This window comes from Coregonus lavaretus (assembly GCF_964263955.1).
Source record: "Coregonus lavaretus genome assembly, contig: HAP1_SCAFFOLD_564, whole genome shotgun sequence".
Taxonomy (NCBI): Eukaryota; Metazoa; Chordata; class Actinopteri; order Salmoniformes; family Salmonidae; genus Coregonus; species Coregonus lavaretus.
Window position 1 is genome coordinate 202966 of NW_028165848.1, and position 26249 is coordinate 229214.

Genomic DNA, 26249 nt, shown 5'->3' on the forward strand with positions numbered 1-26249 from the left:
CACACACACACACACACACAAACACACACACACACACACACACACACACACTGGACACACACACACACACACACACACACACTGGACACACACACACACTCACATTCAGCATATAACTTTGTACAAGCGGTGGTAAGAATGTTTGTCTGTGTGTGTGTCCAGTGTGTGTGTGTCCTGTGTGTCCAGTTTGTGTCCAGTGTGCGTGTCCAGTGTGTGTGTGTGTGTTCAGTTTGTGTGTGTTTGTCAAGTGAATGTGTGTGTCCAGTGTGTGTGTGTGTGTGTCCAGTGTGAGTGTGTGTGTGTGTGTGTGTCCAATCTGTGTGTGTGTCCAGTGTGTGTGTGTCCAGTGTGTGTGTGTGTGTGTGTTCAGTGTGTGTGTGGGTGTGTGTCCAGTGTGTGAGTGTTTGTGTGTCCAGTGTGTGTGTGTCCAGTGTGTGTATGTCCAGTGTGTGTGTGTGTGTGTCCAGTGTGTGTGTGTGTGTCCAGTATCTGTGTGTGTGTCCAGTGTGTGTGTGTTTGTCAAGTGTGTGTCCAGAGTGTGTTTGTGTCCAGAGTGTGTGTGTGTCCAGTGTGTCCAGTGTGTGTGTGTGTGTCCAGTGTGTGTACACACTGGACACACACACACACTGGACCACACACACACACTGGACCCCACACACACACTGGACCCCATACACACACACACACACACACACACACACACAGTCTTTATATAACTTAGTCCAAGTGGTGGTCAGAATGTTTGTCTTAACTAGCCTGATAACTCCAACATGTCTGATATGAACATTGACATAAACCCTCTACATACTTGAGTTTCTCCAGTCTGCAGTGTGGATCCTCCAGTCCAGCAGAGAGCAGTCTGACTCCTGAGTCTCCTGGGTGATTGTAGCTCAGGTCCAGCTCTCTCAGGTGTGAGGGGTTTGACCTCAGAGCTGAGACCAGAGCAGCACAGCCTTCCTCTGTGACTAGACAGCCTGACAGCCTGCAAAGAGTCAAATCATATTAAAAATCACACTGCTATTCTTTGGTGTGAAAATTTATTCTTTCAACAATTTCAGATACATCAGAGTCCTGAAACCTGCCATATCTATTCATATATACATATGTATATGTCACGGTTTCGGCCGAGGCTGCTCCTCCTCCTTGTTCGGGCAGGTTTCGGCGTTCGTCGTCCCCGGAGTACTAGCTGCCACCGTTGGATGTTTTCGATGTTCGTTTGGTTTTGTCTAGTTGTTGTGCACCTGTTCCCTGTTAGTGTGATTTTGTACCCTATATATTGTTCCATTTGTTTGTCATGTGTTGTGTGTAATTGTTTTCCTGTCGTTTGGTGCAGTGCTGTTTGCTAGACTCTCTTTGTTTTACCGTCGCACTATTGTGTATGTTTCGCCTCCGGGTTGTTTGACCCGTGTTATGATTTTTGGATTTTCTAGTAAAGTCTGGATTAACTGAGCTCCTGTGTCCTGCTATTGATTCGCACCACATCCGCATCAGAGTTCGTGACAGTATATATACAGTACCAGTCAAAAGTTTGGAGACACCTACACATTCAAGGGTTTTTCTTTATTTTTACAATTTTTTACATTGCAGAATAATAGTGAAGACATCAAAACTATGAAATAACACATATGGAATCATGTAGTAACCAAAAAAGTGTTAAATTAATCCAAATCTATTTTATATTTGAGATTCTTCAAATAGCCACCCTTTGCCTTGATGACAGCTTTGCACACTCTTGGCATTCTCTCAACCAGCTTCATGAGGTAGTCACCTGGAATGCATTTCAATTAACAGGTGGGCCTTCTTAAAAGTTAATTTGTGGAATTTATTTCCTTCTTAATGTGTTTGAGCCAATCAGTTGTGTTATGACAAGGTAGGGGGTATAAAGAAGATGGCCCTATTTGGTAAAAGACCAAGTCCATATTATGGCAAGAACAGCTCAAATAGGCAAAGAGAAACGACAGTCCATCATAACTTTAAGACATGACGGCCAGTCAATACGGAACATTTCAAGAACTTCGAACATTTCTTCAAGTGCAGTCGCAAAAAACATCAAGCGCTATGATGAAACTGGCTCTCATGAGGACCGCCACAGGAATGGAAGACCCAGAGTTACCTCTGCTGCAGAGGATAAGTTCATTAGAGTTACCAGCCTCAGAAATTGCAGCCCAAATAAATGCATCACAAAGTTCAAGTCACAGACACATCTCAACATCAACTGTTCAGAGGAGACTGTGTGAATCAGGCCTTCATGGTCGAATTGCTGCAAAGAAATCACTACTAAAGGACACCAATAATAAGAAGAGACCTGCTTGGGCCGAGCAATGGACATTACACAGGTGGACATTTGTCCATTGGTCTGGAGTCCAAATGGGCGATTTTTGGTTCCAACCGCCGTGTCTTTGTGAGAAGCGGTGTGGGTGAACGGATGATCTCGGCATGTGTAGTTCCCACCGTAAAGCATGGAGGAGGAGGTGTGATGGTGTGGGGGGTGATTTGCTGGTGACACTGTTTGTGATTTATTTAGAATTCAAGGCACACTTATCCAGCATGGCTACCACAGCATTCTGCAGTGATACGCCATCCCATCTGGTTTGGGCTTAGTGGGACTATCATTTGTTTTTCAACAGGACAATGACCCAACACACTTCCAGACTGTGTAAGGAGAGGGAATGAGTGCTGCATCAGATGACCTGGCCTCCATAATCACCCGACCTCAACCCAATTGTGATGGTTTGGGATGGGTCGGACGGCAGAGGGAAGAAAAAGCAGCCAACAAGTGCTCAGCATATGTGGGAACTCCTTCAAGACTGTTGGAAAAGCATTCCAGGTGAAGCTGGTTGAGAGAATGCCAAGAGTGTGCAAAGCTGTCATCAAGGCACAGGGTGGCTAATTCTATATTTTATTTGTTTAACACTTTTTTGGTTACTACATGATTCCATATGTGTTATTTCATAGTTTTAATGTCTTCACTATTATTTTACAATGTAGAAAATAGTAAAAATAAAGAAAAGCCCTTGAATGAGTAGGTGTGTCCAAAATTTTGACTGGTACTGTACATAAATGAATGAATGTATCATTATTAACAATAGATAACATGTTTCTAAATTAATCATTGTGTGTCCAGTGTGTGTGTGTCCAGTGTGTGTGTGTGTGGGTGTGTGTGTGTGTGTCCAGTGTGTGTGTGTGTGTGTGTGTGTGTGTGTGTGTGTGTGTGTGTCCAGTGTGTGTGTGTCCAGTGTGTGTGTGTGTGGGTGTGTGTGTGTGTGTCCAGTGTGTGTGTGTGTGTGTGTGTGTGTGTGTGTGTGTGTGTGTGTGTGTGTGTGTCCAGTGTGTGTGTGTGTCCAGTGTGTGTGTGTGTGGGTGTGTGTGTCCAGTGTGTGTGTGTGTGTGTGTGTGTGTGTGTCCAGTGTGTGTGTGTCCATTGTGTTTTTGTGTGTGTGTGTGTGTGTGTGTGTGTGTCCAGTGTGTGTGTGTCCATTGTGTTTTTGTGTGTGTGTGTGTGTGTGTGTGTGTGTGTGTCCAGTGTGTGTGTGTGTGTGTGTGTGTGTGTGTGTGTGTCCAGTGTGTGTGTGTGTGTGTGTGTGTGTGTGTCCAGTGTGTGTGTGTGTCCATTGTGTTCTTGTGTGTGTGTGCCCAGTATGTGTGTGTGTGTGTCCAGTGTGTGTGTCCAGTGGGGGTGTGTCCAGTGTGTGTGTGGGTGTGTGTGTGTGTGTGTGTGTGTGCGTGTGTGTCCAGTGTGTTTGTGTGTGTGTGTGTGTGTGTGTGTCCAGTGTGTGTGTGTGTGTGTGTGTCCAGAGTGTGTCCAGTGTGTGTGTGGTCATTGAGTGATACAGGAATAATAATAAAAAGTGACATTCTGTACTGTTGCCTAATATGAAACAATTTCAAATCCAAAATGCTGGAGCATAGCACCAAATGTAAAACTGTAAGCTTCACTGTCCAAACACATATGTTGTGGACTATGTGTGCCTGGTAAACACATGTGGATCTGGTGAACAGTTATCACTTGTTGACCAACTACAGGAATACTGACCTCAGAGTCTCCAGTTTACAGTGGGGATTCCTCAGTCCAGCAGAGAGTAGCTTCACTCCTGAATCCTTCAGGTCATTGTTACTCAGATCCAGCTCTCTCAGATGTGAGGGGTTTGACTTCAGAGCTGAGACCAGAAAAGCACAGCCTTTCTCTGTGACTCCACAGCCTGATAGCCTGACAAAGAGATCATCATGATTTCACAAACACACTGTTAATTTAACACCAGTAGTGTAGAAGGACAATGGCAGATGCATTTGGTTTATTCTCTTAAACAACATATAGATTCATCTTCTGTCTCCTAGAATTGTATGGTCATATTGTTATACTAATGTGAACATCAATGCAGTGATTCAATATGTTTTTCAATAATACATATATTTCTCTAAACTGAATATTTCTTCCTGATGATTAGTACTTAAATGTCATTTTATGTACTCACAGAGCAGCTCTGGAGGCTTTGACCACTGGCAGCAGCCTCAGAAGACCTTCCTCTGATCTGGAGTATTTCTTCAGGTCAAACACATCCAGCTCCTTTTCTGAAGTCAGCAACACAAAGACCAGAGCTGACCACTGTGCAGGTGACAGTTCTTCTTCTGAGAGACTTCCTGATCTCAGGTAGCTTTGGATCTCCTCCACTAGAGAATGGTCATTCAGTTCATTCAGACAGTGGAACAGATTGATGCACCTCTCTGGAGAGGGATTCTCCCTGATCTTCTCCTTGATGTAATTGACTATTTCTTCATGGCTCTGTGAGCTGCTTCTTGTCTTTGTCAGTAGACCTCGTAAGTGCTTCTGATTGGACTCCAGTGAGAGGCCCAGAAGGAAGCGGAGGAAAAGGTCCAGGTTTCCTGTCTCACTTTGTAAGGCTTTATCCACAGCACTCTTGTACAAAGTAACTTCAGGCTTGTCTCTGAACAGTGCAAAAAAGTTCCTGGTTGATTGAGGTTCGGCCATTAGATTCTCATTGTTGTTGATGAATGAGAGGAACACATATACAGCAGCCAGAAACTCCTGAATGCTCAGATGCACGAAGCAGTAGACCTTGTCCTGGTACAGCCCACATTCCTCTTTAAAGATCTGTGTGCACAATCCTGAGTACACTGATGCGTCATTAATATCAATGCCAGCCCTTTTCAGGTCTTTTTTATAGAAAATCAGATTGCCCTCAACAAGCTGTTGAAAAGCCAGTTTTCCCAGTGACAGAATGCTCTCTTTATTCCAGTGTGGACCTGTCTCTTCTTTCCCAAGATACTTTTCATTCTTCTGTTTGGTATGAAACACCACAAGGTGTGAGTACATCTCAGTCAGTGTCTTGGGCATCTCTTCTGTCTTGTCTGTACTCAACATTTGTTCAAGGACTGTTGCAGAAATCCAACAGAAGACTGGAATGTGGCACATGATGTGGAGGCTCCTTGATGTCTTTATGTGTGAGATGATTCTGCTGGCCAGGTCCTCATCACTGAATCTCTTCCTGAAGTACTCCTCCTTCTGTGGGTCATTGAACCCTCGTACCTCTGTCACCTGGTGAACACACCCTGAAGGGATCTTATTGGCTGCTGCAGGTCGGGTAGTTATCCAGAGGAGAGCAGAGGGAAGCAGATTTCCCTTGATGAGATTTGTCAGCAGAACATCCACTGAGGTTGACTTTGTGACGTCACAACATATCTTGTTCTTCTGGAAGTCTAGGGGCAGTCGGCCCCTAGATTGATCCTATATCTCTCCCATTACAAATTGATCCTATATCTCTCCCATTACAAATTGATTTGGAAGATTGTATTTTTCAACATTCATGTATAGGAAGCGCTACAACTCCTATGGCGTTAATGGGAAGAGACCTTTTAAGTCAACTCAATGCCACCATTTTTTGTTATAAATGTGTATGATGGTTTGATATAAGTTTGGATAATAAGCTTTGATATAACATTATATTGTGGTTCCGTACATCAATGACAATCATATAATATCAAGGAGTGGTATGGAGAGCGTGAGGTTATTTTAGAGTGTAGTGGAAAAGTCTATGTTTTAATGAAAGGCTTGACTTTGACGGAGTTTCCTGAAGGTTAGAGAACCGGTGAGGATCCAATGACAGGAAGGTCAGTGTCCTTGACACTACAGTCTGGTTGTTTTGGTTCCGCTGGGAGTTTGTTTGAAGAAGTTGATTTGTGTCGATTAAGAATCGTTAAAAAAAAACAGGAAAGGATTATTTGATGTGAGTACCTAGGAGTTTCTAACGTTCTATATGGAGTATGTGACGATGTGAAAATAGGATGAATTTTATGTGTGTGTAATCGATTACTAGAGAGGTGATAAAGTGATCATTTGAATAATATGTATGTATTAACTTGCTCACCCAAACGTAGACGTACGTCAAGGGGGGGGGAAAATAATAAATAAAGGTTTTCTGAGTTTGAGCCGTTGATCGATCATTTGATAGAGATAAGGGTTAAGAAATGAACTGCCCATAAGGAGTGGAATTTATAGACGTAACTTATAACATAACAAACCAGTATAATTGGGCTATTTGTGGGATTTATTTGTCATTTCAATAGCATTGAGTAAATGGAATAGAGTAAAATCTGGGTTTCTGAGTGTAATTCAACTGTTGGTATGTGTTACAAAGTATTTGGTTTGGTGATGTAGAATGGAAGATTTAGCGGCGTGATTGGTTCAAATTGAAAGACACAATTATTTAACAGGAATAGCGAGACAATTTCGAGGTATTCATTTTTTTGCGTTGCCTAATGCTTTGCTTGATTAAACGATAGAGAACGGTGACATAATGTCAATCAATAAATTGGATATTAATACTATGGATACAAATTCAATATATGCTGATCAACTACAGCAAGTGTTTGGTTTGTTACTTGTAGCCTCCTCAGAAAGGACAGTTACCCAGATCTGCTGACTTCCAATAATGGTGGATTGGTGGATTCATAAGAGCTGTGGTTATGATCTTAGTTGATAACAGGGGATACTAATAGTATAGTGACGAAGCACAGGGAAGTGAGTGTGTTTTCTTAATGGGAAGTGAAGCAACGGGACAAAGAGAATAAAAAGACTATTAAAAAACAGCAGGGATAAAAAAGCTGTTGGAAAGAAGCAGAGTATGAAAGATAACATTAACTGAGGAATATATAAACTTTTAGCTGAGGTAACTACAGAAATATTACTGACCCAATATCGTAACAGATAAACTGAACCCAAACATGAAGCTACTATAGCCATCTAGGATTGTTAAAGTTGTAAAGTTAGTATTTAAACCCTACGATAGAGGGAAAGGCAGAACGCTGTTTGAGAATGGTTTTTATTTGTTGTCTGGAGAGTTTCTAGGTATTATTGATCTGTGGGTGTTAGCAACTGGGGTTGGCTGAACGTGAGAGAGCTGTAAGTGTCATAATGGGTTAAGTTTGGTGTACCCGGATCACTGGTTGCTGTGGAAAGGGAGAAGGTAAAAGGGTGGTGAGTGTTAACAGTGAGAAATGGGGAGCTAGTTAGTGGTGTTAACTAGTAGCGTTTCCATTGGTGACGTAACTTGCTCTGAGACCTTGAAGTAGTTGTTTGCCTTGCTCGTGCCTTTTGTTGAATGACGGGTAATGGTGCGTCGAGGTTGACTGTTGTTAATGTGTGCAGAGGGTCCCTGGTTCAAGACCATGTAGGGAAGGAAGCAAAACTGTTACATTGATGCTGTTGACCTAGATCACTGGGTGAATTGATAAGATTATACGAAAGGGATTGTCCTACCAACCCATGGCTATTAGGATAACAGAGTAGTTTCAGTGGCATCCCTGTGAATAGATGTTTTATTAGTTTTGACTATAACTTAACAATAATTTGTCACCTGCTAAAGTACCGTTAGATGGAAAGACAGAGGTAGAGGATAATAGAGATTGTAGAGGGTTTTCTGGGTTAAAAGGAAAGTAGGTTAATTGGGAGATGAGAAATGTCGAATTGGATTGTTTGAAAAGGAAAGTAGGTTAATTGAGAGATGAGGAATGTCGAATTGGATTGTTTGAGTTGACTAATATTAAAATAATGCTGTCTAGTTATGTGAATGCAAATATGTTATTAGGTAGTGGTGGTTTGTGGATAGAATTTACTGATACCATCTACTAACAGATTAGCCTCTATAAAGTCTTAGGATGTATTTGAAGTGTGATTATAGTGTGTTCTGTGTAATTCCTTTGTCTTTTCCAACACTAACTGAATGGTGAATGAATGTATTTGCAGTCAATGTTATAACATGTTATAAAGATGGTTAAAGCTCCTAAACTGAATTACATCATCAGCATGTTTCCACTGTCCATACCTGCCTACACCTTTAACACCATAGACAAAATGATTCATTTGGACTATTAAAAGGGCCAGGATGAACCAAGCTAGATTACAGGTAAAGACTTAGAAGGGAGGATTAAAGCTCCCTAACATGTAATTATAGCAAGACGCCTTTATAACTGCCCAAATAGACTCTCTTTATTGAGAACTCTAATAGGCCAATTTGGGTTGACATGGAAGAAGATCTTAATGCCCCATTTGGAGCATCATATTATCTGAGTCAACACTTAAATGTGGGACTGCAGAATCCCATATTATAAGAGACAGACATCTTCACCTTTCCTGACAAGCTCTGCTTCTTTATGGAACAACCATAAATACAAATTAGGAGGAAAGGTGGTTGTCTGGAAAGAGTGGGATAGGTTTGGTTTTAGCCTCAACACTAATACATTTCACTTTTGCGCTATGTGTCAACTTTTATTTGAGTGTGGCTGTGGAAGACTGGTCCCTTGATGATGTCTGCAAGTGGCTGAGTACCAATGATCTCCATGATTTCATCCCATCATTCCAAGGTTCACAATCTTTCTGAAGAATGCCAACTCTCTTCAATTGTCCACTTTGCAACGAGCATTCTTTCTCTGTGTCCAAACTACTCACACATTGGCCTCTATCACCAGCATGAACCACATTTTCTAATTACCTGTGGACTTCATGGGTGTGGGAAAACAAATAGATGTTTCAGCGCCTATCGGTCTCACATCTACCAAAACCACAGAGCTTTTAAGCGCCAACTTAGGTGAGAATTGCCCTCATGATGAATTTGAGACTGGGACTGATCCCATTGAAGATGACATGAGCGATGTAGAAGGTCTGCCAGAGGCTGAATATGTTCAAGCCACAGAGATCAACACTGAGCAGCTAATTGAAGGTCTCAAAAACGATCTGTCTTTTTATTTTGAAAATCAGGAAAGAACACTGCATCCCAGCTACGGTACAGAATAGCATTGTTGAGGACCTCAGTACCATTTTTGATGCATTCATGACACACTACAGTGATCCCCTCAGGTTTCATCTTACAAATAAGCAAATACATGTGGATGAAGATGGGACTTGCTTAACAACTCTGCAGTATTTGAGGAATGCATTAGATGCATAAGCTCTGAGTGGATGCTGGAGCATTACCGTGTGAAAGAATTGGGCATGGTCCGGCCAATTGAAGTACCACTGAGCAACAAAGAAGGTTATAAAACAAGGTGATTTCAATCCAGCTACATGGTCCCCAGGGTATATGAATATAAAGAGACATGAGACAAAACAATGGACCTGTAGAATGGAATAAGTTATAAGACCTCTATGATTCATTTCATTTGTCAGTTCTTCCAGCTAATGTGAGATGTTTAGATGACATAACATTTGAGGACACATACTGTAATTTAGCTGGCCATCTTTTCCCCTTTCTGGCTGTCCTACCCCTTCCCTTCTAAGTTCAAGTTGGTTTATTTGTCATATACATGGAGTTAACAGTGAAATGAATTACTGACTAGCAGGTTAACCTCTTGACAACAACAATAGAACAAGTCAGTAGCTAAGTTAATATAAAGAGTAATACAATAGTAATAAACCCTGCATTCATAACTATCCTTAACATACCTGGGGTGTTTCTGGGATAGAGGGTTGATATGAAAGTCAATATAATCAGCAACACAGGAAGATTCTGAGACACAATCACTTACTATTGGTCAGCCGTAGGGAACCGCCAACGTCTCAGGAGATATGTATTTTAGGCAGTAAGTAAAACTGCCTAGGCCTTGGAGAATCTGCCCCAAAAAGATAGACCATCTGTTTATCTGTAATGTACTTATCCTCATATAGTTTACTCACTATCTCCTGGATTAATCTTTGTGTTTTCCGGTTGTGTTGAGTGGGACAATGGAACATAGTGTTTACCATTATCCTATTGTCTATTGGTTTCAAGAAGATATTCACTTTATCCATTGCAACAATCTGAGCCCCCTTATCTGCTGGTTTAATCACTATATTCTGATTGATGTTCAATGTTTCTAGAGCTTGATTTTTTGAAAAATGTGTAAGGTTAAGCTGATATACAGGTCTGGCTCTGAATTGTGAAAAGGAAGCCACATCCCAACGTATAACAGTCTGTATAGTTTCTGACACTGACTCCAACTGAGGTTCCCAATGTGAGGGGTTTGGAAATAGTATATGAGGAAAATCTGTTTCATAATCAAAATGATCTAATAACTTCAATCTTCTATGATAGAAGTGTAGATCCCTCCGGAGCTCCCCGCAGTCCACCTGTTTAGGAGTTGGTATGAAAGTCAGTCCTCTTTCTAGAACCTCACTCTCGGCTTGGTTGAGCCCAATGGGACATTGCTGGTCAACACCTCAAATTGGTTGTGAAGTAGTATGGACAAATTGATGGAACAAGGTCACTAAACTGGTGGTTAGACAGGGTAGATCCAAGAGCAGGCCTCTGCTGTCATCTAGAGGGCGTTTCTCTGTACTGCTTGACACATGGAGACTCAATTGAGGCACAGTGCAAAGTGCTCAAAGTAAGGCCCAAACAATTCTTTGTCAGGCTGGGATCTATAAAGCAGTATGTTCTCCAATTAGATGCCAACTAATATTCATACAGGGACAATAGGTGGGGCAGGAGGAAGAATGGTGTTCCTGATTTTCAGAGGAATTCCCCTTTTTTCTTTGTAGCTTCAGATTGAGATTGTTGTTATTCTCCAATATGTTTTTCTTCAGTGAGCCACTCTGGATTCTCCAAGGGGAATACTCCCTCTATTCTCCACTAGAGAGTTGGAGCTCCATGCTTTTGCTGGGAATTGTCCACTGTTGGTATACATTTATTTGGTCCCCAAAATACCAAAATAAAAAGGTGTATTTGTCTAGTTTTAGCTGAGTCCCCAGTTAGCATCCATGTGATTCATTTAAAAGTTTCTAAAAAGATTAAAAGTACATTTTAAAAATGCGCTCCTGATGTTTCACCACAATAGGCTTCTTCAGACAATGGACAAAAAGTAGCCAAACAAAGCCAAAGGAGAGTGATGAGCATCAGCAGCATCATCAAACCAGCGAGGCCGCCGGCAAGCCCAACAGTGATGATGCTGCCGAGCTCCAGTTAGCTCCGTGTGCAGAGCCTACCCACCCTTCCACAAGCACCGCCAGGATAATGGCTCCACAGCCCCCTCCACCTCCGACTGTTCCTGACTATCTTGGAACAGAGGTGCCAGCCCAGATTAGCCTAGAATCCTACCGTAGCCGCAGGTTTTCTGTCCAAAAACCTTCATTTAATAGCAACTGGTTCATAAGAAGAGAGTGTCTGGAATACTTGGTTACTGAAGATGCTGCATTGCTGAAAGTTCTGCGTGGGGTCCATCTATTGGGAGATGGCTAACTAGTCTGTATTTTCCACTGATTCATATGGATGCCAGTGCACACATTGGCTGTAAAAGTGGGTAAAAACAGAAAAGCATATAATTGTAGCTATGTGGTCTTTACTTGAGTGTGTTTCAGCAGGGTGAGGTCAGAGAGATGCTTCCAAGTCAGTATTTTTCTGAACTCATAAAATCCTTTACACAATCTGATGGGATGAATGTTCAGCCCCATTTAAATGACCATAAAGTCTATATAGCACCTTTAAATTAAGACCTCACAGATCTGTTCATGGCAAAGCAGTTCAATTAATGATATTAATTGATTCTTAAAGAATATAACTTTTAAATCATGAGCCTCATCTTGAGGAGTCACCTGTGACAGTATTCATAAAGAGTAGGAGTACTGATCTGGGATCAGTTTTGCCTTTTAGATTACATTTACATTTACATTTTAGTCATTTAGCAGACGCTCTTATCCAGAGCGACTTACAGTTAGTGAATACATTTTTTATTTTATTTTATTTTTTTATACTGGCCCCCCGTGGGAATCGAACCCGCAACCCTGGCGTTGCAAACGCCATGCTCTATCAACTGAGCTACATCCCTGCCGGCCATTCCCTCCCCTACCCTGGACGACGCTGGGCCAATTGTGCGCCGCCCATTAGTCTCCTGGTCGCGGCCGGCTGCGACAGAGCCTGGATTCGAACCAGGATCTCTAGTGACACAGTTAGCACTGCGATGCAGTGCCTTAGACCACTGCGCCACTCAGGAGTACTCAGATAGATCATAATGAAACAGATTAGATGGACAGGGGGGACCTGATCCTAGATCAGCAGCGTCCTCACAGCAACAGATTCACCTGTGTAAGTCTTTAACACGAGGTGCACTGGTTGAAGTGGAAGGTGTTTCAGTGTATTTTTTCTGACACAAGAGATACAGCTGCCCCTGTGTCAATCTCCATACCCACCGGCTGTCCCTCTAGCAAGGGGGAGACATAGTAGCCGTGCGGCCCGCCAGGAAAAGGTCAGGATTTTCAGTGTGACTTCCTGGTCTGATGAGTCACTCACCTCAGTGTTCTCTTACTCAACAGTGTGAACATGTCTATGTGTCTTTCGTTGGAATGTCTGTTTCTTGTTTCCCGTTTTTGTGATTTCTCTGTTCTCTTTTTGTTTCTGGAGACTTGTCCGATGTTGCCCTTTTTACCACATGCTGGAAAATCCATGTCCTTAAACCAGCATGTTGATACTTGATGTCCCACCTTGCCACAGTGGAAGCATGTGACTTGATTTCCCTGTCTCTGATTTTGAATTGAAACTCTGTGCACTTTTCCTTTTTTTATGATTCACTTTTTATTTATTTTCAAAGGAACACAGACAAGAACAAATAGCAGCAGGAATGGTTATACAGCTAGAGACACGATACTGTTAAAATATATATCAGTATATTATGGAAACTAGTTATAGCAGATAAATACAATTATAATAAACCACATATACAATCACCCACCTCAGCTGCATCATCCCACCCTCCAACCCCTCCTGGGACCACCCCAACCCACCCTCCAACCCCTCCTGGGACCACCCCAACACACCCTCCAACCCCTCCTGGTACCACCCCAACCCACCCTCCAACCCCTCCTGGGACCACCCCAACCCACCCTCCAACCCCTCCTGGGACCACCCCAACCCACCCTCCAACCCCTCCTGGGACCACCCCAACCCACCCTCCAACCCCTCCTGGGACCACCCCAACCCACCCTCCAACCCCTCCTGGGACTACCCCAACCCACCCTCCAACCCCTCCTGGGACCACCCCAACCCACCCTCCAACCCCTCCTGGGACCACCCCAACCCACCCTCCAACCCCTCCTGGGACCACCCCAACACACCCTCCAACCCCTCCTGGTACCACCCCAACCCACCCTCCAACCCCTCCTGGGACCACCCCAACACACCCAACCTGATCTCCATTAAATGAAATACTAAATCAAGGTACACATTTGCACAAAAATTATAATGAACGGTCAAACTGTTGGGTAAAACCCACTACAATAGTTATTTTATGGTTTCAGCTGCAATTGTTGTTTGGCTAGCCCCATGGATCCTAGCAGTGGATAGTTCTAAATAAATGATATCTATAAAAGTGCTGATCCAATGAGGTGTCGTGGATGCCATCTTAGTTCCAACATCTTTTTAGCTGCTGTCCAACCTGACAACATTATACGTCTTTGCTGTAATGACAGTGGTGAATTATCATTCAGTAATAACAGTTTGGGGGAACAAGGTATGAGGATACCTCTTTCCAAAACATGTCCCCTGGTCACTCCCAGTACATATAATTAAAGGAGGCCAATGCACCTTGATTACATAGATCACACAGAGGAGCGGTTGGGATTTCTATTAAATGATGTTTTCTAGGTGGAAGGTTTACCCTGTGTATGAGATTAAAATGTATCAGCTGGTGATTAGGATTGTTAGATGAACCCACTAAGTTCCTGATGAACTCAACTGGTGAGCCTCTTTAGCAGCTAGTTCCATGGACACACTGATTTCAATGTCCTTTGCCAAGGTCAGATGACTTTCAGTCAACAGTCTCTTTTGTGTAGCTTCACTCCGTAGCCCACATACTAGTCTGTCTCTAATGATGTCATTTAGAACAGCATTAAACTCAGTGTTCTGGTAGTTTCTTTAATGCAGCAGCAAACATTGTTACTGATTCTCCGTCTTCCTGATGTCTCCTGTGGAACCTGAACCTTTCAGCATTAACTAGTGGTTCTGGTGAAAAATGTCCTTTAAGTATCTCCACAATATCCCCATACGTCTTATTACCTGTTCTGTCTGGCTGTAGCAGGCTGCCTAGTAAATTAAATGTCTTTGGCCCCATTACACTAAAACATGTAGGCACAATGTTGTCCTCATCCATGTCATTTACAATAACAAAATATTCAAACTGTTCTGTATATGAGCTCCACTGCTCAATACTTTCATCAAACTGTCCAATGTTTCCAACATTTCCAATAATTTTTCGTATCTCAATATGCTCCTGATTGTCACTCACTTCAATATTGTCCTCAACCAAAGCAATATTTTCCTCAGTCATGTGATCTTCATTCACTTCACTCACTGACGTTTCCTCCTAAGTTCGCTCATTTAGCAGTTTTAAATCAAAGGTTTGTCTTCACAGTTGAATAAATGTCCTTTCCTGTAATCACGTTGTTTTCCCGCTCCGATGTCCGTCTCCAGTCCTTTTCTGCCGTCCATGACGATGTTAACTCTTTCTTAGCTAGCTCGACTATGCACTTGCCTCTGCTAGCAATACACTGTGCTAACATTAGCCTATTCTGTACCACAGAAAATAACAGTTTTAAACAGTTGTAAAAACCCACTTCTTCCAGACAGAATAGTTCCTGTAGATTCAGACTTACTCATCACCTATCTTTTGTTATGTCTAGTGGGTTTCATAACCACGTCTGTATAACAATTCAATAATGATGAGACGGGAGACAGGAATCAGTTCAACCATTTATCTGGAACGTGATCATCTCAATACATACAAACCCAATGATGCTCTGCAGCACAACCCCAATATACAATAAATACATAAATAAGTAAATGGACACTAAACAAAACTCATAGAGGAATTGAAATGTTCATTTCTAGAAAGTAGGGCCATTGGATAGGGTCAGAAAGGTCAGTATGTTTGATAACTGGTTATAGAGGTGACATAACAAGCATAAGGTCCATTATAACACAGTGAAGTAGAGGTGGGAGCTAAAAGCAGACATGGACAGTGAGACGGTGTGAGGAGGTCAGGGGTGAAACACTAGATCAGGACAGGTAGAAATGGCAGGGCTGGAAATAGACACAGAGACACATTCTGATCATGGCTCAGACCTGACCTGAGACACCCAAACAGAAGATGCCATTGCAAAGTCCTGTCCAGTAGGCTATATGGGATTTCCTTTCATCAAAATCCAACACATGGAAATGTGTCAAGAGTGTGTGTCCAGTGTGTGTGTGTGTGTGTCCAGTGTGTGTGAGTGTGTGTGTCCAGTGTGTGTGTGTGTGTGTGTGTGTGTGTCCAATGTGTGTGTCCTGTGTGTGTGTGTCCAGTGTGTATGTGTGTGGGTGTCCAGTGTGTGTGTGTCCAGCGTATGTGTGTGTGTCCAGTGTGTATGTGTGTGTGTGTCCAGTGTGTATGTGTGTGTGTCCAGTGTGTGTGAGTGTGTGTGTGTGTCCAGTGTGTGTGTGTGTCCAATGTGTGTGTGTGTGTCCAGTGTGTGTGAGTGTGTGTGTAAGTGTGTATGTGTGTGTGTCCAGTGTGTGTGAGTGTCCAGTGTGTGTGTCCAGTGTGTGTGAGTGTGTGTGTCTAGTGTGTGTGTGTCCTGTGTGTGTGTGTCCAGTGTGTGTGAGTGTGTATGTGTGTGTGTCCAGTGTCTGTGTGTGTGTCCTGTGTATGTGTGTGTGTCCAGTGTCTGTGTGTGTGTCCAGTGTGTGTGTGTGTGTCCAGTGTGTGTGAGTGTGTGTGTCCAGTGTGTGTGTGTGTGTCCAGTGTGTGTGTCCTGTGTGTGTGTGTGTCAGGTGTGTGTGTGTCCAGTGTGTGTCCTGTGTGTGTGTGTGTGTGTGTGTCCAGTGTGTATGTGTGTGTGTGTCCAGTATGTATGTGTGTGGGTCCAGTGTGAGTGTGTGTGTGTGTGTGTGTCCAGTGTGTGTGAGTGTGTGTGTCCAGTGTGTGTGTGTGTGTGTGTGTGTGTGTGTGTGTGTGTGTGTGTGTGTCCAGTGTGTGTGTGTGTCCTGTGTGTGTGTGTGTGTCAGGTTTGTCTGTGTGTGTCCAGTGTGTGTTTGTGTCCTGTGTGTGTGTGTGTGTGTGTGTGTGTGTGTGTCCAGTGTGTGTGTGTGTCCTGTGTGTGTGTGTGTGTCAGGTTTGTCTGTGTGTGTCCAGTGTGTGTGTGTGTCCTGTGTGTGTGTGTCCTGTGTGTGTGTGTGTGTGTCCAGTGTGTGTGTGTGTGTGTGTGTGTGTGTCCTGTGTGTGTGTGTGTCCAGTGTGTGTGTGTGTGTGTCTGTGTGTGTGTCAGGTGTGTGTGTCCAGTGTGTATGTGTGTGTGTGTGTCCAGTGTGTGTGAGTCCAGCGTATGTGTGTGTGTCCAGTGTGTAAATGTGTGTGTGTCCAGTGTGTATGTGTGTGGGTCCAGTGTGTGTGTGTGTGTGTGTGTGTGTGTCCAGTGTGTGTATGTGTGTGTGTCCAGTGTCTGTGCGTGTGTGTGTCCAGTGTGTGTGAGTGTGTGTGTCCAGTGTGTGTGTGTGTCCAGTGTGTGTGTGTGTGTGTTTGTGTGTGTCCAATGTGTGTGTCCTGTGTGTGTGTGTGTGTGTGTGTGTGTCAGGTGTGTGTGTCCAGTGTGTATGTGTGTGTGTGTCCAGTGTGTGTGTGTGCAGCGTATGTGTGTGTGTCCAGTGTGTAAATGTGTGTGTGTCCAGTGTGTATGTGTGTGGGTCCAGTGTGTGTGTGTGTGTGTGTGTCCAGTGTGTGTGTGTGTAAGTGTGTATGTGTGTGTGTCCAGTGTCTTTGAGTGTGTGTGTCCAGTGTGTGTGAGTGTGTGTGTCCAGTGTGAGTGTGTGTCCAGTGTGTGTGTGTGTCCAGTGTGTGTGTGTCCTGTGTGTGTGTGTGTGTCAGGTGTGTGTGTGTGTCCAGTGTGTGTGTCCTGTGTGTGTGTGTGTCCAGTTGTGTGTCCTGTGTGTGTGTGTGTGTGTGTCCAGTGTGTGTGAGTGTGTGTGTCCAGTGTGTGTGTGTGTGTGTGTGTGTGTGTCCAATGTGTGTGTCCTGTGTGTGTGTGTCCAGTGTGTATGTGTGTGGGTGTCCAGTGTGTGTGTGTCCAGCGTATGTGTGTGTGTCCAGTGTGTATGTGTGTGTGTGTCCAGTGTGTATGTGTGTGTGTCCAGTGTGTGTGAGTGTGTGTGTGTGTCCAGTGTGTGTGTGTGTCCAGTGTGTGTGAGTGTGTGTGTAAGTGTGTATGTGTGTGTGTCCAGTGTGTGTGAGTGTCCAGTGTGTGTGTCCAGTGTGTGTGAGTGTGTGTGTCCAGTGTGTGTGTGTCCTGTGTGTGTGTGTCCAGTGTGTGTGTGTGTGTCCAGTGTGTGTGAGTGTGAGTGTCCAGTGTGTGTGTCCAGTGTGTGTGTGTGTGTCCAGTGTGTGTGAGTGTATGTGTCCAGTGTGTGTGTGTGTGTCCAGTGTGTGTGTGTCCTGTGTGTGTGTGTGTGAGTGTCCAGTGTGTGTGTCCAGTGTGTGTGTGTGTGTCCAGTGTGTGTGAGTGTATGTGTCCAGTGTGTGTGTGTGTGTCCAGTGTGTGTGTGTCCTGTGTGTGTGTGTGTGTGTGTCCTGTGTGTGTGTGTCCAGTGTGTGTGTGTGTGTGTCCAGTGTGTGTGAGTGTGAGTGTCCAGTGTGTGTGTCCAGTGTGTGTGTGTGTGTCCAGTGTGTGTGAGTGTATGTGTCCAGTGTGTGTGTGTGTGTCCTGTGTGTGTGTATCCTGTGTGTGTGTGTGTCCAGTGTGTGTGTCCTGTGTGTGTGTGTGTGTCCAGTGTGTATGTGTGTGTGTGTCCAGTATGTATGTGTGTGGGTCCAGTGTGAGTGTGTGTGTGTGTGTGTTTGTGTGTGTCCAGTGTGTGTGAGTGTGTGTGTCCAGTGTGTGTGTGTGTGTGTGTGTGTGTGTGTCCAGTGTGTGTGTGTGTCCTGTGTGTGTGTGTGTGTCAGGTTTGTCTGTGTGTGTCCAGTGTGTGTGTGTGTCCTGTGTGTGTGTGTCCTGTGTGTGTGTGTGTGTGTCCAGTGTGTGTGTGTGTGTGTGTGTGTGTGTGTGTCCTGTGTGTGTGTGTCCTGTGTGTGTGTGTGTCCAGTGTGTGTGTGTGTGTGTGTGTGTCAGGTGTGTGTGTCCAGTGTGTATGTGTGTGTGTGTGTGTCCAGTGTGTGTGTGTGTGGGTCCAGTGTGAGTGTGTGTGTGTTTGTGTGTGTCCAGTGTGTGTGTGTCCAGTGTGTGTGTGTGTGTCCAGTGTGTGTGTGTGTGTCCAGTGTGTGTGTGTGTGTGTGTGTCCAGTGTGTGTGTGTGTCCTGTGTGTGTGTGTGTCAGGTGTGTGTGTGTGTCCTGTGTGTGTGTGTGTCAGGTGTGTGTGTGTGTGTCCAGCGTATGTGTGTGTGTCCAGTGTGTGTGTCCAGTGTGTGTGAGTGTGTGTGTCCAGTGTGTGTGTGTGTGTGTGTCCAGTGTGTGTGAGTGTGTGAATCCAGTGTGTGTGTGTGTGTGTGTGTGTGTGTGTCCAATGTGTGTGTCCTGTGTGTGTGTGTGTGTCAGGTGTGTGTGTCCAGTATGTATGTGTGTGTGTGTCCAGTGTGTGTGTGTCCAGCGTATGTGTGTGTGTCCAGTGTGTATGTGTGTGTGTGTCCAGTGTGTATGTGTGTGGGTCCAGTGTGTGTGTGTTTGTGTGTGTCCAGTGTGTGTGAGTGTGTGAGTGTGTGTGTGTCCAGTGTGTGTGTCCAGTGTGTGTGAGTGTGTGTGTCCAGTGTGTGTGTGTGTCAGGTGTGTGTGTGTCCAGTGTGTGTGTCCAGTGTGTGTGTGTGTGTCCAGTGTGTGTGAGTGTGTGTGTCCAGTGTGTGTGTCCAGTGTGTGTGAGTGTGTGTGTCCAGTGTGTGTGTGTGTGTCAGGTGTTTGTGTGTCCAGTGTGTGTGTCCTGTGTGTGTGTGTGTGTGTCAGGTGTGTATGTGTGTGGGTCCAGTGTAAGTGTGTGTGTTTGTGTGTCCAGCGTATGTGTGTGTGTCCAGTGTGTGTGTGTGTGTTTGTGTGTTTCCAGTGTGTGTGTCCAGTGTGTGTGTGTGTGTCCAGTGTGTGTGAGTGTGTGTGTCCAGTGTGTGTGTCTGTCCAGTGTGTGTGTGTCAGGTGTGTGTGTGTCCAGTGTGTGTGTGTGTGTCCAGTGTGTGTGTGTGTCCTGGTTGTGTGTGTGTGTGTGTCAGGTGTGTGTGTGTCCAGTGTGTATGTGTGTGTGTGTCGTGTGTGTGTGTGTCCAGCGTATGTGTGTGTGTCCAGTGTGTGTGTGTGTGTGCTTGTGTGTGTCCAGTGTGTGTGAGTGTGTGTGTCCAGTGTGTGTGTGTGTGTGTCCAGTGTGTGTGTGTGTGTGTGTCCAGTGTGTGTGTGTGTCCTGTGTGTGTGTGTGACAGGTGTGTGTGTGTGTGTCCTGTGTGTGTGTGTGTGTCAGGTGTGTGTGTGTGTGTGTGTCCAGTGTGTGTGAGTGTGTGTGTCCAGTGTGTGTGTGTGTGTGTGTCCTGTGTGTGTCTGTGTGTGTCAGGTGTGTGTGTCCTGTTTGTGTGTCCTGTGTGTGTGTGTGTGTGTGTGTCAGGTGTGTGTGTGTGTCCAGTGTGTGTGAGTGTGTGTCCAGTGAGTGTGAGTGTGTGTGTCCAGTGTGTGTGTGTGTGTCCAGTGTGTGTGTGTGTGTGTCCTGTGTGTGTGTGTGTCAGGTGTGTGTGTGTGTGTGTCCTGTGTATGTGTCCTGTGTGTGTGTGTGTGTGTGTCAGGTGTGTGTGTGTGTGTCCAGTGTGTGTGAGTGTGTGTGTCCAATGTGTGTGTGTGTGTGTGTGTATGTGTGTGTCGTGTGTGTGGTCCAGTGTGTGTGTGTGTCCAGTGTGTGTGTGTGTGTGTGTGTATGTGTGTGTGTGTCCTGTGTGTGTCCTGTGTGTGTGTGTGTGTCAGGTGTGTGTGTGTGTGTCCAGTGTGTGTGTCCTGTGTGTGTGTGTGGGTGTGTCCAGTGTGTGTGTATCAAGTGTGTTTGTGTGTCCAGTGTGTGTCAGTGTGTGTGTGTGTTCAGAATGTGTGTGTGTGTGTCCAGTGTTTGTGTGTCCAGTGTGTGTGTGTGTGTGTCCAGTATGTGTGTGTCCAGTGTGTGTGTCCAGTGTGTGTGTATGTGTCCAGTATGTGTGTGTCCAGTGTGTGTGTCCAGTGTGTCAGTGTGTGTGTTCAGTGTGTCAGTGTGTGTGTGTTCAGTGTGTCAGTGTGTGTGTGTCTAGTGTGTGTGTGTGTGTGTGTGTCAGTGTTACCATGGTTATTATTTACAGGGACACTGAGGCGCCATCATCATCCCAAACCCTAAACCCTGGATAGAGGGGCTCAGTGAATGTGGAGTGGAATGTGTTCAGGTGGGTCAGTGTGTCAGAGGAGACTCTGTAGAAGGACAGAGTGCCGGCTGGCCAGTCCAGATACACTCCTACTCTGTGGGAGCTGGAGGAGGGGACGTCTATGGTAGTGGACTTATTATTGTGCCAGGCAGAGTAACTGTTGTCATAGCAGGTCAGACTCCAGGACTTGTCATTGTATCCAATCCCACAGTCATAACCCCCTCCTCTCCTGCCGATTCCTTTATATGCCACTCCTATACCAGCCCTTCTCCCACTCCACTCTACCTCCCAGTAACAGCGCCCAGTCAGACCCTCTCTACACAGCACCTGTTGATAGACCTCAAATCTCTCTGGGTGATCACGATACGGCATCTCCTCTTCCCCCCATATCACCTTTCTGTTCTCCTCAGACAGAGAGAGACGTCTGTTTACTGTTTTTGGGTCCAGTGTGAGATCACAGACATCTGATGGATGAAACCAGACACAATATTAGAAATCATCATCATTCACATTAGAATGTTAACTCACTTTTCACTAATTCATTTAATGTAGATGTTTCTAGGTATCAAAAGGAGAAGTTAAGGTAACTTGAGATTTGTTGAATGATCATATGTTAAACTGTATGGTAATATAAAACACACTTATTCCCATTAATTACACACACACACACACACACACACACACACACACACACACACACACACACACACACATCCTGAACACACACACACACTGGACACACACACACACACACACACACACACCTTCATGCATGCATGCATGAACTCACACACACACATTTCTAAAGTAACACATACACACCACACACACACAGACACACACATTGTCAAAGCAACTCTTTGTAAACTTTGGTGTCCCTGATTTGTGCTTCTGTAGAACTACAGCTGATATTTAATATGACCAAGTAAGTAATGATGGTGGTCTTTGACTTTGACTTCACTTGAATTAAGACTTATTCTTAGTCATATTCTTCACAGCAGTCAACACTCACATTTTCTAAGTCCAGGTTTCATTGTGTTCTCTCCACCATGTTCCACACTGTAGCGGTAAGCAGAAGAACAGACAGTCATTGAGGAATACACCTGAACTCACACACACACACACACACACACACAAACACACACACACACACACACACACACACACTGGACACACACACACACACACACACACACACTGGACACACACACACACTCACATTCAGCATATAACTTTGTACAAGCGGTGGTAAGAATGTTTGTCTGTGTGTGTGTCCAGTGTGTGTGTGTCCTGTGTGTCCAGTTTGTGTCCAGTGTGCGTGTCCAGTGTGTGTGTGTGTGTTCAGTTTGTGTGTGTTTGTCAAGTGAATGTGTGTGTCCAGTGTGTGTGTGTGTGTGTCCAGTGTGAGTGTGTGTGTGTGTGTGTGTCCAATCTGTGTGTGTGTCCAGTGTGTGTGTGTCCAGTGTGTGTGTGTGTGTGTGTTCAGTGTGTGTGTGGGTGTGTGTCCAGTGTGTGAGTGTTTGTGTGTCCAGTGTGTGTGTGTCCAGTGTGTGTATGTCCAGTGTGTGTGTGTGTGTGTCCAGTGTGTGTGTGTGTGTCCAGTATCTGTGTGTGTGTCCAGTGTGTGTGTGTTTGTCAAGTGTGTGTCCAGAGTGTGTTTGTGTCCAGAGTGTGTGTGTGTCCAGTGTGTCCAGTGTGTGTGTGTGTGTCCAGTGTGTGTACACACTGGACACACACACACACTGGACCACACACACACACTGGACCCCACACACACACTGGACCCCATACACACACACACACACACACACACACACACAGTCTTTATATAACTTAGTCCAAGTGGTGGTCAGAATGTTTGTCTTAACTAGCCTGATAACTCCAACATGTCTGATATGAACATTGACATAAACCCTCTACATACTTGAGTTTCTCCAGTCTGCAGTGTGGATCCTCCAGTCCAGCAGAGAGCAGTCTGACTCCTGAGTCTCCTGGGTGATTGTAGCTCAGGTCCAGCTCTCTCAGGTGTGAGGGGTTTGACCTCAGAGCTGAGACCAGAGCAGCACAGCCTTCCTCTGTGACTAGACAGCCTGACAGCCTGCAAAGAGTCAAATCATATTAAAAATCACACTGCTATTCTTTGGTGTGAAAATTTATTCTTTCAACAATTTCAGATACATCAGAGTCCTGAAACCTGCCATATCTATTCATATATACATATGTATATGTCACGGTTTCGGCCGAGGCTGCTCCTCCTCCTTGTTCGGGCAGGTTTCGGCGTTCGTCGTCCCCGGAGTACTAGCTGCCACCGTTGGATGTTTTCGATGTTCGTTTGGTTTTGTCTAGTTGTTGTGCACCTGTTCCCTGTTAGTGTGATTTTGTACCCTATATATTGTTCCATTTGTTTGTCATGTGTTGTGTGTAATTGTTTTCCTGTCGTTTGGTGCAGTGCTGTTTGCTAGACTCTCTTTGTTTTACCGTCGCACTATTGTGTATGTTTCGCCTCCGGGTTGTTTGACCCGTGTTATGATTTTTGGATTTTCTAGTAAAGTCTGGATTAACTGAGCTCCTGTGTCCTGCTATTGATTCGCACCACATCCGCATCAGAGTTCGTGACAGTATATATACAGTACCAGTCAAAAGTTTGGAGACACCTACACATTCAAGGGTTTTTCTTTATTTTTACAATTTTTTACATTGCAGAATAATAGTGAAGACATCAAAACTATGAAATAACACATATGGAATCATGTAGTAACCAAAAAAGTGTTAAATTAATCCAAATCTATTTTATATTTGAGATTCTTCAAATAGCCACCCTTTGCCTTGATGACAGCTTTGCACACTCTTGGCATTCTCTCAACCAGCTTCATGAGGTAGTCACCTGGAATGCATTTCAATTAACAGGTGGGCCTTCTTAAAAGTTAATTTGTGGAATTTATTTCCTTCTTAATGTGTTTGAGCCAATCAGTTGTGTTATGACAAGGTAGGGGGGTATAAAGAAGATGGCCCTATTTGGTAAAAGACCAAGTCCATATTATGGCAAGAACAGCTCAAATAGGCAAAGAGAAACGACAGTCCATCATAACTTTAAGACATGACGGCCAGTCAATACGGAACATTTCAAGAACTTCGAACATTTCTTCAAGTGCAGTCGCAAAAAACATCAAGCGCTATGATGAAACTGGCTCTCATGAGGACCGCCACAGGAATGGAAGACCCAGAGTTACCTCTGCTGCAGAGGATAAGTTCATTAGAGTTACCAGCCTCAGAAATTGCAGCCCAAATAAATGCATCACAAAGTTCAAGTCACAGACACATCTCAACATCAACTGTTCAGAGGAGACTGTGTGAATCAGGCCTTCATGGTCGAATTGCTGCAAAGAAATCACTACTAAAGGACACCAATAATAAGAAGAGACCTGCTTGGGCCGAGCAATGGACATTACACAGGTGGACATTTGTCCATTGGTCTGGAGTCCAAATGGGCGATTTTTGGTTCCAACCGCCGTGTCTTTGTGAGAAGCGGTGTGGGTGAACGGATGATCTCGGCATGTGTAGTTCCCACCGTAAAGCATGGAGGAGGAGGTGTGATGGTGTGGGGGGTGATTTGCTGGTGACACTGTTTGTGATTTATTTAGAATTCAAGGCACACTTATCCAGCATGGCTACCACAGCATTCTGCAGTGATACGCCATCCCATCTGGTTTGGGCTTAGTGGGACTATCATTTGTTTTTCAACAGGACAATGACCCAACACACTTCCAGACTGTGTAAGGAGAGGGAATGAGTGCTGCATCAGATGACCTGGCCTCCATAATCACCCGACCTCAACCCAATTGTGATGGTTTGGGATGGGTCGGACGGCAGAGGGAAGAAAAAGCAGCCAACAAGTGCTCAGCATATGTGGGAACTCCTTCAAGACTGTTGGAAAAGCATTCCAGGTGAAGCTGGTTGAGAGAATGCCAAGAGTGTGCAAAGCTGTCATCAAGGCACAGGGTGGCTAATTCTATATTTTATTTGTTTAACACTTTTTTGGTTACTACATGATTCCATATGTGTTATTTCATAGTTTTAATGTCTTCACTATTATTTTACAATGTAGAAAATAGTAAAAATAAAGAAAAGCCCTTGAATGAGTAGGTGTGTCCAAAATTTTGACTGGTACTGTACATAAATGAATGAATGTATCATTATTAACAATAGATAACATGTTTCTAAATTAATCATTGTGTGTCCAGTGTGTGTGTGTCCAGTGTGTGTGTGTGTGGGTGTGTGTGTGTGTGTCTAGTGTGTGTGTGTGTGTGTGTGTGTGTGTGTGTGTGTGTGTGTGTCCAGTGTGTGTGTGTCCAGTGTGTGTGTGTGTGGGTGTGTGTGTGTGTGTCCAGTGTGTGTGTGTGTGTGTGTGTGTGTGTGTGTGTGTGTGTGTGTGTGTGTCCAGTGTGTGTGTGTGTCCAGTGTGTGTGTGTGTGGGTGTGTGTGTCCAGTGTGTGTGTGTGTGTGTGTGTGTGTGTGTCCAGTGTGTGTGTGTCCATTGTGTTTTTGTGTGTGTGTGTGTGTGTGTGTGTGTGTCCAGTGTGTGTGTGTCCATTGTGTTTTTGTGTGTGTGTGTGTGTGTGTGTGTGTGTGTGTCCAGTGTGTGTGTGTGTGTGTGTGTGTGTGTGTGTGTGTCCAGTGTGTGTGTGTGTGTGTGTGTGTGTGTGTCCAGTGTGTGTGTGTGTCCATTGTGTTCTTGTGTGTGTGTGCCCAGTATGTGTGTGTGTGTGTCCAGTGTGTGTGTCCAGTGGGGGTGTGTCCAGTGTGTGTGTGGGTGTGTGTTTGTGTGTGTGTGTGTGCGTGTGTGTCCAGTGTGTTTGTGTGTGTGTGTGTGTGTGTGTGTCCAGTGTGTGTGTGTGTGTGTGTGTCCAGAGTGTGTCCAGTGTGTGTGTGGTCATTGAGTGATACAGGAATAATAATAAAAAGTGACATTCTGTACTGTTGCCTAATATGAAACAATTTCAAATCCAAAATGCTGGAGCATAGCACCAAATGTAAAACTGTAAGCTTCACTGTCCAAACACATATGTTGTGGACTATGTGTGCCTGGTAAACACATGTGGATCTGGTGAACAGTTATCACTTGTTGACCAACTACAGGAATACTGACCTCAGAGTCTCCAGTTTACAGTGGGGATTCCTCAGTCCAGCAGAGAGTAGCTTCACTCCTGAATCCTTCAGGTCATTGTTACTCAGATCCAGCTCTCTCAGATGTGAGGGGTTTGACTTCAGAGCTGAGACCAGAAAAGCACAGCCTTTCTCTGTGACTCCACAGCCTGATAGCCTGACAAAGAGATCATCATGATTTCACAAACACACTGTTAATTTAACACCAGTAGTGTAGAAGGACAATGGCAGATGCATTT

General features: G+C 44.6%; 2 protein-coding genes and 1 long non-coding RNA gene across 3 annotated transcripts in view; 1 reads left to right on the forward strand and 2 right to left on the reverse strand.

Moving 5' to 3' along the window:
• Positions 1 to 747: 747 nt before the first annotated feature.
• Positions 748 to 26249, reverse strand: part of LOC311115371 (NLR family CARD domain-containing protein 3-like) — a gene marked incomplete at its 3' end in the record, with an annotated part of 115283 nt that continues 89781 nt past the window's right edge. The window contains exons 8-11 of the mRNA XM_084190553.1: positions 25994 to 26167; positions 22772 to 22945; positions 4034 to 4207; positions 748 to 982 (exon numbers count right to left, since the gene is read on the reverse strand). Coding sequence (XP_084046679.1) covers positions 748 to 982; positions 4034 to 4207; positions 22772 to 22945; positions 25994 to 26167 — 757 coding nt within the window. The remainder of the gene's footprint in view (positions 983 to 4033; positions 4208 to 22771; positions 22946 to 25993; positions 26168 to 26249) is intronic.
• On the forward strand, positions 16310 to 20300 carry LOC311115375. Its single transcript, XR_014611254.1, has 3 exons — positions 16310 to 16420; positions 19619 to 20024; positions 20076 to 20300. It is a non-coding gene; the product is annotated as an uncharacterized lncRNA (long non-coding RNA).
• LOC311115366 (stonustoxin subunit beta-like) lies at positions 20782 to 21974 on the reverse strand (the record flags this gene model as incomplete). The annotated part of the gene is made up of 2 exons (XM_084190549.1): positions 21860 to 21974; positions 20782 to 21311 (listed from the first exon to the last, which is right to left on the reverse strand). Exons 1-2 carry the CDS (start codon positions 21936 to 21938, stop codon positions 20782 to 20784), a joined length of 609 nt encoding a protein of 202 aa, XP_084046675.1. The 5' UTR covers positions 21939 to 21974.